General features: G+C 43.5%; 1 protein-coding gene across 1 annotated transcript; it reads right to left on the bottom strand.

Annotated features, from left to right (window-relative positions):
* Positions 1 to 287: 287 nt before the first annotated feature.
* LOC311239525 (signal peptide peptidase-like 2B) lies at positions 288 to 11,215 on the bottom strand. The gene is made up of 5 exons (XM_084327846.1): positions 11,157 to 11,215; positions 10,764 to 10,863; positions 8,818 to 8,895; positions 5,141 to 5,301; positions 288 to 838 (listed from the first exon to the last, which is right to left on the bottom strand). Exons 1-5 carry the CDS (start codon positions 11,202 to 11,204, stop codon positions 650 to 652), a joined length of 576 nt encoding a protein of 191 aa, XP_084183972.1. The 5' UTR covers positions 11,205 to 11,215; the 3' UTR covers positions 288 to 649.
* Positions 11,216 to 12,983: the final 1,768 nt, after the last annotated feature.

Below are 12,983 nucleotides of genomic sequence, written 5' to 3'. Positions count from 1 at the left end.
GGAGCAGGGAGAGGGTGGGGTCGTGGAGGCGGTGTAGTCAGAGAGGAGCAGGGAGAGGGTGGGGTCGTGGAGGCGGTGTAGTCAGAGGAGCGGGTGGAGCAGGGAGAGGGTGGGGTCGTGGAGGTGGTGTAGTCAGAGAGGAGCAGGGAGAGGGTGGGGTCGTGGAGGCGGTGTAGTCAGAGAGGAGCAGGGAGAGGGTGGGGTCGTGGAGGCGGTGTAGTCAGAGGAGCGGGTGGAGCAGGGAGAGGGTGGGGTCGTGGAGGTGGTGTAGTCAGAGAGGAGCAGGGAGAGGGTGGGGTCGTGGAGGCGGTGTAGTCAGAGGAGCGGGTGGAGCAGGGAGAGGGTGGGGTCGTGGAGGCGGTGTAGTCAGAGGAGCGGGTGGAGCAGGGAGTGGGTGGAGGCGGTGTAGTCATAGAGGAGTGGTTGAGCTCGTTGATCACGTGACCAGCGGCTTCTCCCTCAGTGTCCCCGTCAGTCCAGCCCTGTGTGGATGTTCTCGGCTCGTCCTTCACACCAAGTGCCTTTTAAAATGTCCTTTACCAACCGACACGAGTTCGATTGAGACGTTATGTAAAAAAAATTATAATAAAAAATAAAACATGAAATGAAATAGAAAATGCCGCTACTAGTAGTCCTTTTCTTTTTTTTCTTATTCAGATTTGTTTTCCTCTCTCTCTGAAGGGGGCGGGTCCAGAGCAGAGTACGGGGGCGGGCCCTCGCTCTGAGGGGGGGCCACTGTGCTCTGTGGCTCAGGGTCGGTCAGGGCCTTCTCTGTGGACGGCGGCGGCAGCGGGGGAGGAGTTTGTGTACAGTTGATTGGTGCGAGCACTATGGCAGGCTGCAGGGGACAAATCAAAAGAAGGGGGAAAGAAAAGCATTGCAATGAGATACATGTGAAGTGAGTGTCTGACAAAACACTTGACGACGAAGAACAAAAGAGACACCAAAGAGACACGCGTGAAACAAAAGACGAAAAAAAATCATAGTCATTCCTCTGTTCACAAGTAGAACTGAGCTCTGCTCCAATAAATGAGCTTTGATTGGCCAAGGTATTTGTTGTCAGGTATTACTGTATACTGATTGGCCAGGTATTTGTTGTCGGAGGTATTACTGTATACGGATTAGGGATGAGTTAGAATAGAATAGTCGATGCCAGTCTCCACATTCGATTTTCATGTCAGACTTGAATTTGTTTTTTATATATCATTTAAAAAAAGATTACATTTTCTTTTATTTTTTATAAATACTTTTTTTTTATTGAAGCAAACCATTCTTATTTAATTCCTTTTTATATTTAGAGGCAGCCTAATTTTCTTTTCTTTTTTTTTAAACTTTGACCAGTCAGCTGGTTCTTTTCGCGTTTATCGCTTTTTCTGGTCAAGTATGACCGACAGAAACAGGTTGAATGGGGTATAGATGGGGGGAAAGACACTCTGAGAAAATACGGCTAGTCCGGGAGTCGAACTCGCTACCCCAGATCCGTGACGCGCACGGTTGTCCCCGACGCCGAAATAGCGTTCGAGGTACGCGGTGAGCTACTGGAGCTCCCCGAGGCAGCCTAATTTTCATAGCCTAATTGATCTAAAAGATGCACATGCTACTAGGGCGGCTACGTGGCGTAGTGGGCAAGGCGCTCGCCACGAAATCTGGAGACGCTGGGCTCGGCTGTTCGAGCCCAGCGCTCCACATTTGCTTTCAGTTTAGCTGGTCGTCCGTACTAATACACATTGGCCGTATTAGGGGGTGGGAAACTGATGGGTGGGGATCGGGCGTTGTGGACAGCGACTCCTACAGGTCGGTTGGTGCGCCTGCGCAGTAGAATCAGGAAGTGTCGGGGGCAGCGTGAGCTTCCCACACGTTACTCCTCGCCACTGAGAGATCGAGCTGCGCAGGTGAAAAGATGCGACTGCTGTTACCTCAAGTACCGGAGGGGACTTGTGCTATGTATGACTTAGTCCACATTGCAGCCGGCTTGTGGGAGGCAAGAAACAGCGTTCGTGACAGGGGAGGGTTGAATTGGATGATACGAAATTGGGATGGGAGAAAAATATAGAAAATGGGAGAAAAAGTGGATAAAAAAAAAAAGATGCACATGCTACTGTTTGTTTATTAAAACCGATTGATAGGCCAATGCAATGCTGTGATTATAGGCTACGATGGTGAATGGTGTCATTTTGATTTATTGTCAGGTCAGCTGAGTCGATCAACGTTCTGAAGGAGTATCTGAACTTCAGATTCTGAAGTGCCTATTTATGTGCAATACCCTTTGTTTTTGTTGTCAGAAGTATTACTGTATACTGCCTGGCCAGGTATTTGTTGTCAGAGGTATTACTGTATACTGCCTGGCCAGGTATTTGTTGTCATATATTACTGTATACTGACTGGCCAGGTATTTGTTGTCAGAGATATTACTGTATACTGACTGGCCAGGTATTTGTTGTCAGATATTACTGTATACTGACTGGCCAGGTATTTGTTGTCAGAGGTATTACTGTATACTGACTGGCCAGGTATTTGTTGTCAGAGGTATTACTGTATACTGACTGGCCAGGTATTTGTTGTCAGATATTACTGTATACTGACTGGCCAGGTATTTGTTGTCGGAGATATTACTGTATACTGACTGGCCAGGTATTTGTTGTCAGATATTACTGTATACTGACTGGCCAGGTATTTGTTGTCGGAGATATTACTGTATACTGATTGGCCAGGTATTTGTTGTCAGAGGTATTACTGTAGTAGACTGCTAGAGAACACCTCAGAAACACAAAGCAGAGATGACATCTTAGAAGAAATCCCCAGGCTGCCTGAGTCGCTCCAAAGCAGTACATAGAAACATGCTACCAACGCTACAGAGCAGTATCAATATCTACCGAATGACAGGGAAGGGAAGATTGACTAGTCTACTTGTCACTGTATCTGTTATGGGTGTAACAATACATACAGGGTATCTGCAGGTTTCAACAAGTTACATGCAAGACCTTTTTAATACCACGTAGAGCTAAATGTAATAACAATTTCACGACTATACTAGCAAAAAAACAAAACACATAGCGACACTGAACTGGCGGCTGCACTTGTGCGCCAATTTAAATGATGTATGCGTTCCATACAAGCTCTCGCCAGACGCACCAAGCTCCCGGTAGCCCCGCAAAAAACAACGACTTCAATACAAAAAACAGTTCATATATTTAATATTGTTTCATCTCCCGAACAATGTAATACCTGTGCAAATTAAATGTAATACTTTTTAATACCCCGCAGATACCCTGATATAGATTCAATACAATCAATGCAATATATAGTATGTATATATTGATTCAGATCACTAATATCGTAAAACAAATGTGATTTTTTTTTGCTCTTTTAAAAAAAACAGATTCAAAGGAATTGTGCGTCAGGTTTGTCATTTGAGTGTTAAGCAGAGCTTAATAATAGAATTGCACTCCCAAACCGAATTTCAGCTGTACGTTAGTGACTTGATAGAAATGTTGATCAGTGTGTCTCGTATCATACCGACCATATGGTACTGAATGGAAGCAAAATGTGCGATTTGACCAAATATCGCTGCTTTAAAGGGATAGTTCCCTTTTCTTTTTTACCACTAGCCCTATTTCCTACTTACCAATGGTGTTGTTGACCGGTGAAGTCCTTTCTCACCACAACCCATGCTGTTCCTCTGGATATATAGTGAGTATATCTCTGGATGATTAGCCACAAACCAATACAAAGTCAATGGGGGTCACGCCTGAGTAAGTATCTGGAGCTAGCATGAGGAACAACCGACCATATGAATGATTAGCCACAAACCAATACAAAGTCAATGGGGGTCACGCCTGAGTAAGTATCTGGAGCTAGCATGAGGAACAACCGACCATATGAATGATTAGCCACAAACCAATACAAAGTCAATGGGGGTCACGCCTGAGTAAGTATCTGGAGCTAGCATGAGGAACAACCGACCATATGAATGATTAGCCACAAACCAATACAAAGTCAATGGGGGTCGCGCTCCTGTATCTCCAAGCCGACTAAGTATCTGGAGCTAGCATGAGGAACAACATGGATCAAGCCGACTAAGTATCTGGAGCTAACATGAGGAACAACATGGATTGTGCCGACTAAGTATCTGGAGCTAGCATGAGGAACAACATGGATCAAGCTGACTAAGTATCTGGAGCTAGCATGAGGAACAACATGGATCAAGCTGACTAAGTATCTGGAGCTAGCATGAGGAACAACATGGATCAAGCTGACTAAGTATCTGGAGCTAGCATGAGGAACAACATGGATCAAGCTGACTAAGTATCTGGAGCTAGCATGAGGAACAACATGGATCAAGCCGACTAAGTATCTGGAGCTAGCATGAGGAACAACATGGATCAAGCTGACTAAGTATCTGGAGCTAGCATGAGGAACAACATGGATCAAGCTGACTAAGTATCTGGAGCTAGCATGAGGAACAACATGGATCAAGCTGACTAAGTATCTGGAGCTAGCATGAGGAACAACATGGATTGTGCTGAGGACTCTGCGGTCTCTACCAATCAACAACCGTATTGCTAGGCAAGAAATACGGCTCAATCAGAAGTATCCCTTTTAAGGTTTCAAATCGTGGTAAAGCCTGAGGTTTTACCCCACTAGTATCCACTAGTATGGTTACTAGGCTAGCTAGCATTGATGCATGTACACAGAAGAATGGAAACAAAATACAAACAAAAAAATTAATGAATAAATCAATTAAAACTCTAAAAGGAACCTTGAACATGAGCAGGATGTTGTAATGGCAGTGTGGAAGGAAGAGATAGAAGCAAGGATGAGATACCTGCATCGACATTCACAGACAGCTGAGCCCTCAGCGCCAGACTAGACCACACCCACAGTCATTAAAAAAGGGGGGCGGAGCGGCGATGGAAGGAGGGGGGGGGGGGGGGGGGGACAGCAAGAACAGAAAGAGGCAGTTGGAACGGGTTGGAACTGGTTTTAAAAAATTAAAAAAATTAAAAATGTACTCAACTTGAAATTCTACTTTACTGTGCGCGTTAACTCTAGAATTGTGCTTTGTTTTGAGGGGAGGGGGGGGGGGATTAAAAGTGCTTTTTCACTCCACGGTAGGCACTCATATCAAACAGGTATTCACCACAAATCCACTTCCTGTCCAGAACTGGGGCAGCTCCCTACGCCACAGTGCCACCGCCAGGCAGGTGAGCAGAGTGCAAGGCACCAGGTAGAGCAAGGCCGGCTGGCCCATCTGCATCACGGCCAGCGCCACGAAGGTGATCAGCAGGCCGATCCCGTAGGCTGGAGAGACCAGAGGAAGTAGAGGGTTAGGTCACATTAATACATCCTGTTCCCCATCATCAGCTATAGGCTGGAACAGAGACCAGAGGAAGTAGAGGGTCAGGTCACATTAATACATCCTGTAGCTATGGATATAAAACTATTGCCCATTTGACATCGAGTATCTATCGTTCAATTTGTGAAAAAGAAATAATTGTTTCATCCATACAGTCCCGTTTTATACCGTGGTGAATATGAGTATAGTTTTAGAGTAATTCTGTGTAATCCCAGGAAATGCCACTAAGCAGCGTCGACTCTAGTGCATTCACTAGAAACCGTGCCATTCCTCGCCTGGATCAACAATCAATCTGAAATCAATGCTATATTATCGGTATTATGTTTCATCATGCATGCATAAAAGGGTGGGGGGGGGTTTCTATGCTTCGATCGTCACCAACAGAATATGTTACACAGTACATTACAGAGACACGCTCTGATCGCAGGGAAGGAATTATTGGATCAACGCAAGATTGATACCATATAGCACTTACCTTGACTAGGATGTACTGCAAAAAGAATATTCCAATTATCTGATCGCCATTCCAAGTATTGATGTTGATAGTGTTGCCAACATAATCCACCAAAGAACATGAACCGGCGGTGCTTGATTCTCCCCAATCCATGTGTTATAAACGTTACTCCTGCCAGACAAGGAAAATCCGGACCGGACTTTTTAGATCGACGTACAGGCCAAGCCAGAGAGATTCCAAGGATGTGCAATACCGGCCGCAAGGCGTTAGGCGGCGGTATTGGACGTTTGCAATATCAGACCCATTCCCAATGATAACATCAGGCTCCCTCGATGGATTATGAATGGAAATAGCGAATAAAATAAATAACGACCAAAACCCGACTTTTCTCGGGTTTGGCGCTCAAGCGATGGCGAGTTAACCCGACTTATCTCGGGTCTGGCGTCCAATGTGTTAATCAATCATTTTGGGGGGAAAAGCAATACTTTTATTCTGCACCTTTCTAAAAGCTCCTATTTTTTTTAATGATTACTCTACATAAAAGCGAATTCAGGTATTTGAAAAGCGCTATACAAAATAAATGAATTATTATTATTATAAAAATTATTATCTAATGCACCTTATGTTACCTAGCGAAATCCCCATTCATTATACTGTAAAATGTACTCATACGAGATTTCTAGTCCTAACTCGCCATGCGTTGAGTGCCAATGACGAGTTCTCGTTATTTAATCGTTATTTCTTTTATTAGCGATATCCATTCATTTTTCATCCATCCAGCCTGATGTTATCATTGGGAATGGCTCTGAGCTCGAAAAGGGCAAATACTGCCTCCTATCGTCTCCCGGATGGTAATGCACATCATTGGATTGGATTGAGTGGCCATGTGCATCAGAAAAAAAGTCCAGCCCATCTCTGGCAAGCAGTGTCTGTTACCACATTCACTGGGGAGGCTCGGAGCAGCTTTTGACTATGTGTTTCAGACTATAACGTTGGATCAATAAATGCGATCAATATTTGGAATGGCGATCAGGAATTGGATTAATCTTTTTGCAGAACATCTGATGTAAGGTAAGGACTCTATTTTACCAGTATTGGGTTAATAAGATGTTTTTTTCATAGCGATCACAACGTTTCTGTGTGTGTGTGTGTGTGTGTGTGTGCGTGCGTGTATGACGTTAGCGCTGACCAGGTCATGGATAATAGATTTTTCAGCCCGCTTCTCTAGCGTGCATAAATACACATATACTATCGATAATCTAGCGTTTATTTGAAAACGATTCATAAATCAGCCGAAAAATTACAACGTGTTTTGTGTATTCCACTAAAGGGCTATTATCGCGGAATTTCTCTGAAATTACTAGAACTCTCCGAAACTATACTTGTATTCAAACCGGTATAAAGCGGAAATGTACCAATGAAAAAACAATCTGTTTCGTACATGTTGACTGCAAGCAAGTCATTGATAAGCGAGGGGTGTTTTAGACCCATAGCCATAATTTAAGATATAGTTTAAGCGTTCGCAAATATCCCCGACCTCCCATTGACTAAAGCGCTGGCACTCAAGGGGTTATCTGGGCAAAGGGGCGTGGCAGGGGGGGGGGGGCAGTCCGGCCTCCACCAGACCTAGGTGTTCAGCAGTCTGATGGAGGTTGGCACGGAGCTACCTAAGCCCCTTTTGTTTAATGATGAAGCTCTGTATCGACGGCCTGAGGGCATTCGTTTGTAATGGGTGTGAAGGGTGTGTGTGTTGTCTTCAACTATTTGGGAGGCCTTTTTAACTGTCCGTTTCTTGTGGATGCTGCTGAGTGGCTCCTGGTCCTTCCCAATTATCTTGCCGCTGATCTTAACAACCCTGTCAAGAGGTTTCCGGTTGATGGCACGCATCACTCCAAACCATGATGTAATGTTAAAGGACATTATCAATTCCACAAAGGAGTTGTAGAAAGCCTGCAGGATTGATTGTCGGACCTGAAACTTCCTCATCTTCCTGAGGAAGAACAGTCGCTGTTGCCACTTGGAGTGGATGTTATCTGTGTTGGTCTTGAAGGTGAGCTTATGGTCGATGGTGGTGCCAAGATATTTGTACTCCTATTTTCTGGCCATTTATCTCCAGAGCCGGGGGAGTTGTGGGGTCACGCCTGAAGTCCACCAGCAGTTCCTTCGTTTTGCTGGGGTTTAGGTCCAGGAAATTTGATGAATAGCATCTCAGGGTCTGAGCTGCTAGTCGTCGGTGTACAGAGTGAACAGGACTGGTGAGATGACAGGCTGTGGTGCCCCGGTGGATACCGTTCTGTTGGAGCTGTAGTTGCCGTTGAATCTAACGGTCTGGTGTCTATTTGTGAGGAAGGAGAGAATGAGCAGTATGAGGTGGGGGTTGACATTCATCCGGAGGAGTTTCTGTCCCATCAGATGAGGTTGCACGGTGTTGAATGCACTTGAGAAGTCCACGAATACCATCCTGACAAAGGACTTGGGCTTCTCCAGCTGTGTGTAGATGTGAGGCAGCAGGAGCAGGGTTATCACTGCATCAAGGCATCATCCACACCTCTCTGCTGCTTGTATGCAAACTGGAGTGGGTCTGTGTGCCCACTAACCTCCCTCTGTAGCTGAGGTAGAATGAGCCTTTCAAAGCTCTTCATCACCAGAGATGTTAAAGCTACAGGGCGGTTCTAATTATCATATTGGAATTTCATTCAAAGTAAAACATCTAAAAAGAAATGCAATGCACTATATGAATTTAACTACCAAACTGCTAGTCAAATGTAAATAAAATAAATAAATAAAACATTATTGACATGAGGTGAATGACTGGTTTCCTACTGGTACCACCTATAACGGATAATACAACACAATAAATGCATTTTGACGTGGGAATAATGTGAAAATTGTATCATTTATTAACATTCAAATTTAATTCAGATCTGCCTCATTTCAGCCTAATTCACTGTCAAATGGCCCCGGAATGATCCCATTGTATGTTCACTGAGTCGCGTCAGTCACCTACCAATAGTGCAGGCCACAAAGTAGATCCGGGAGGACTGCGTAAGGATATCAAACCTGTGGCAGTAGGCTACCAGCAGCCCTGAAGGAAAGACGAGACAAAACAGAAGACTTCAAGTCGCTGCCAAGTAGGCCAGATACTTAACGTGTCCTTCATCTCCACAACACGAGACCGTTTACACAAAATAACCGATAACCGGTGTTAAGCATCAATTGAACTATATCAAACCCGCCCTCTTTTCTTGATCCTCCAATCACGACTGTTGCTTCCCCCCTCGGGAAGAAAAGAGGGCGGGCTTAAGATGGGTCCATTTGATTCTATTCAAATTTCTTGTCATTATACAGCAAGTACAGTACAATGAAAAGAAGTTTGGCATCCAACCAGAGTGCAAATGAGTTTTATTATTAGTATGTATAGTGATACAGGTATAAAGACACTATGGTAGTAAGTCATACTGGCCAGCAGCGTAAGTAGTAAGACTATATAAATGCACCATTTAATTATTATTTTAATTGCATATGTACAGAATGATATAGATATAGTATTTACAGATATGTAAAAAGGATTATATGCAGGTATATACAGCATTATTGTACATGCTATCATACAGATGGGTTATAAGTAGGTATATAGAAGAATTATATGCAGGTATATTCAGACAGATATTTATATAAACATACACGTATTAGGGCTGTCAGTTTATCGCGTTAATTACACAGCAAATTATCACGTTATGAAAATTAACTCAAAATGTATTAAAAAAAAATGTATCTCATTCATTCCATAAGAACGTAGAATACACATTTACAGACTTTTTTTTAAATATGGTCCATTTGCATGTTGTTGGTATCTGATTCTAGGGACATCTATGGATCTCAGGGAATGTATTCCCAGTGTCAGAAATAAATACTGTATCTGTTACTAGGCTTGAGTAAATTGTAATGAACCAAATGAGAATATCAATAAATTCTTTTTTTTATCTTTGACTGTGAATAACACCATGCTCAAATTGACCAGACCTGAAAAATCTAAGCAAATGAATAAATGGAAGATGATTAAACAGAAGGTTTTGTAGATACAGTACTGAATTCTGCCATCCGGACACATGCAATTTGAAATATGATTATAGCATATAGAATATCAGGCATAAAGGGCGGCTAGGTGGTGTAGTGGGCAAGGCACTCGCCACCAATGTGGAGACACTCTCCACATTGTTTTCAGTTTGGCTGGTCGTCCGTACTAATACAATTGGCAGTATTAGAGGGTGGGAAACTGATGGGTGGGGATCGGGCGTTGTGGACAGTGACTCCTACAGGTCGGTTGGTGCGCCTGCGCAGTAGAATCAGGAAGTGTCGGGGGCAGCGTGAGCCTCCCACACGTTACTCCTCGCCACTGAGAGATCGAGCTGCGCAGGTGAAAAGATGCGACTGCTGTTACCTCAAGTACCGGAGGGGACTTGTGCTATGTATGACTTAGTCCACATTGCAGCCGGCTTGTGGGAGGCAAGAAACAGCGTTCGTGACAGGGGAGGGTTGAATTGGATGATACGAAATTGGGATGGGAGAAAAATATAGAAAATGGGAGAAAAGGTGGATAAAAAAAAATATATATAAAATATCAGGCATAAAATGGTTATGTGATAAAAATGCGATTAATTAATTACAAATCCTGTAATTAATTAGATAATAAAAATGTATCGCCTGACAGCACTAACACGTATATGTATATGTATATATATATATATATATATATGCACGTATATACAGCACTATTGTACATGCTATCATACAGTTATACGGGTAGACTGTAGTATGAGGTTGGTAGTTATGATTACAGTGTAGGGCAGTTGTAGACAGTGAAAGCAGTAGGTAGGTATACGTTTGAGTATAGGCAATAGAGATCAAAGTTTAGTATAGCTAACAGAGGTCAAAGGTCAGAGAATGCATTACCTGGTACCAGGACATCGCCGAAGCCCAGCAGGGAGAAGGGCCGGTCACACAGAGCCAGGGGGGAGGAGTTTAATCGAGGCACTTTGAGCACCATGGGAAGCTGAAGCAAACACATTACATTACATTAGATTACATTACACCTCATTACATTAGATTACATTACACCTCATTACATTACATTATACCTCATTACATTACATTATACCTCATTACATTAGATTACACCTCATTACATTACACCTCATTACATCCACGCCTGACTGCGCTGTGAGAGGAACTGGTTTGAAAGAGGAGGAATAGAGTGCACTGTGCACCAAATGTCAGCGCTACATTATTGTAACTAGACCCCTCCCTCACCCACAGGGAACGCTGGAATGCTGAAAACAAGCGCACCTTTTCATGTGTAGAGGAGTCTGAGGGTCCAGCTGCTACCTCCACCATTATGCTTTCTCCACTCTGTAGAGAGAGGTAGAGAGAGAGAGAGATTGGATCGACAGTACTCAGTTTAAAGACACAATCCCAGACTTTCTTTGATCATCTAAACAGTACACTGTTTATATTCACAGTATGTCCTGTAGAGTGTTCAGGAACTCATGACTCAAAATACATGTCTGCTGTAATCTCAAAGTTGCAACCGTCTATATAGCTTTGAAAGTTATGTGAAGATCATGTACAATTGTTACATACTTTTGAGTCCCACAATATTTAAAAAATAATTTTTTAGGAAAAGAAAGTAAAAAGGGGTACACAGAAGACACCACACATGGGTTTGGGAGGAAGGAGGGACATTGGAACATATGAGCCACATTGAGAGGGACCTAGGAAATGGGGGTCTTTGATCAGAATGAAGGACAGAGCGTTTTTGACCAGGAGCTCGACAGCAATAAAAACAGTAAGAAGGCTGGACAAATATGACGAGCGGTTGGGGGTAAAGGTTTCAAACCCCCAAGCCGTCAGGAGGCCTCTCACTAGGAGAGCAATTACTCCTCACCCACCAGCAGGGGACAGGGGGGGACACAGGGACCCCCCGAACGCCTTGGGAGCACTTTATGTAAAGTTTATGTTTTTTATTTATGTTAATCATTATATGTATTCGGTGAAGAGAGCGGAGGCTACAACCGGAGGGGGGAATGAATGTGACATGGGGGGCACTGACAGACGAAAGAAGAAGAAAGATGACAATGGTTAAAGGTATAAAAATGATGTCGTTAAACGTTAATGGAATGAATAATACGATAAAGAGGGGCAAAGTGATGTTGAAGTGTAAAAAAAGTGAGATGGAAGTGATTTTTCTGCAGGAGACACATTTGGTAGCACAGGATCATGAGAAACTGAAGAGATTTGGATATGAAAATGCATACTATAGTTCCTTTAAACGGAACCTGAGGAGAGGAGTAATCACGTTAATCAAAAACACAGTCAAATTTGAATTGATCAAGGAAGTAAGAGACAAGGAGGGAAGGTTTGTTCTGGTGAAGGGAAAAATGGAGGGTCAAATGATTACGTTAGTGAATGTTTATGCACCCCCAGAGAGTGAGAGGGATTTATATGAGACCATTTTTGATATGATAGTGATGGAACTAGAAGGGATATTGATATGCGTGGGAGATTTTAATGTAGTACTGAATCACGACCTAGACACCACGAGTACTAGAAAAGGACGGGAACCAATCAGTAGATATATGAATATTCAGATGACGGAAATGGGAATTACAGATGTTTGGAGGGGGATGCACGCCATGGACAGGGAATACACACATTACTCACACCCGCACGTGACATATGCGAGAATAGACTACTTTTTGATGACGACGGGGGACAGTTACAGGGTACGGGAGAGCAGAATAGGAGTAGTGGACATATCGGATCACAGTGCCATATATCTGACAGTAGATCTAGAAGGGAGACGGAGGAACACGATCTGGAGACTAAATGTAGGAATATTAAATAACAAGGGGGTGGTGAGTCAGATCAAGGAGGAGATAGCCAGGTATAAGGAAGAAAATGACAACGGGGCGGTAGATCCGAACATTCTATGGGACACACTGAAGGTGGTGATAAGGGGGAAATTGATGGAGAAGACAGCAATGCTGAAGAAGGCCAGAACGGAGACATATCACAATCTGATAGGGAAGCTGAAGAAGCTAGAGGGGAGACACCAGATATCAAGAGAACAGGAAACGCTCGGAGAAATCAAAGAAGTAAAGGCCAGGATAAATA

This window comes from Notolepis coatsorum (genome assembly GCF_963971535.1).
Source record: "Notolepis coatsorum genome assembly, chromosome: 13".
NCBI lineage: Eukaryota > Metazoa > Chordata > Actinopteri > Aulopiformes > Paralepididae > Notolepis > Notolepis coatsorum.
This window is presented reverse-complemented; position numbering and strand designations above follow the sequence as displayed.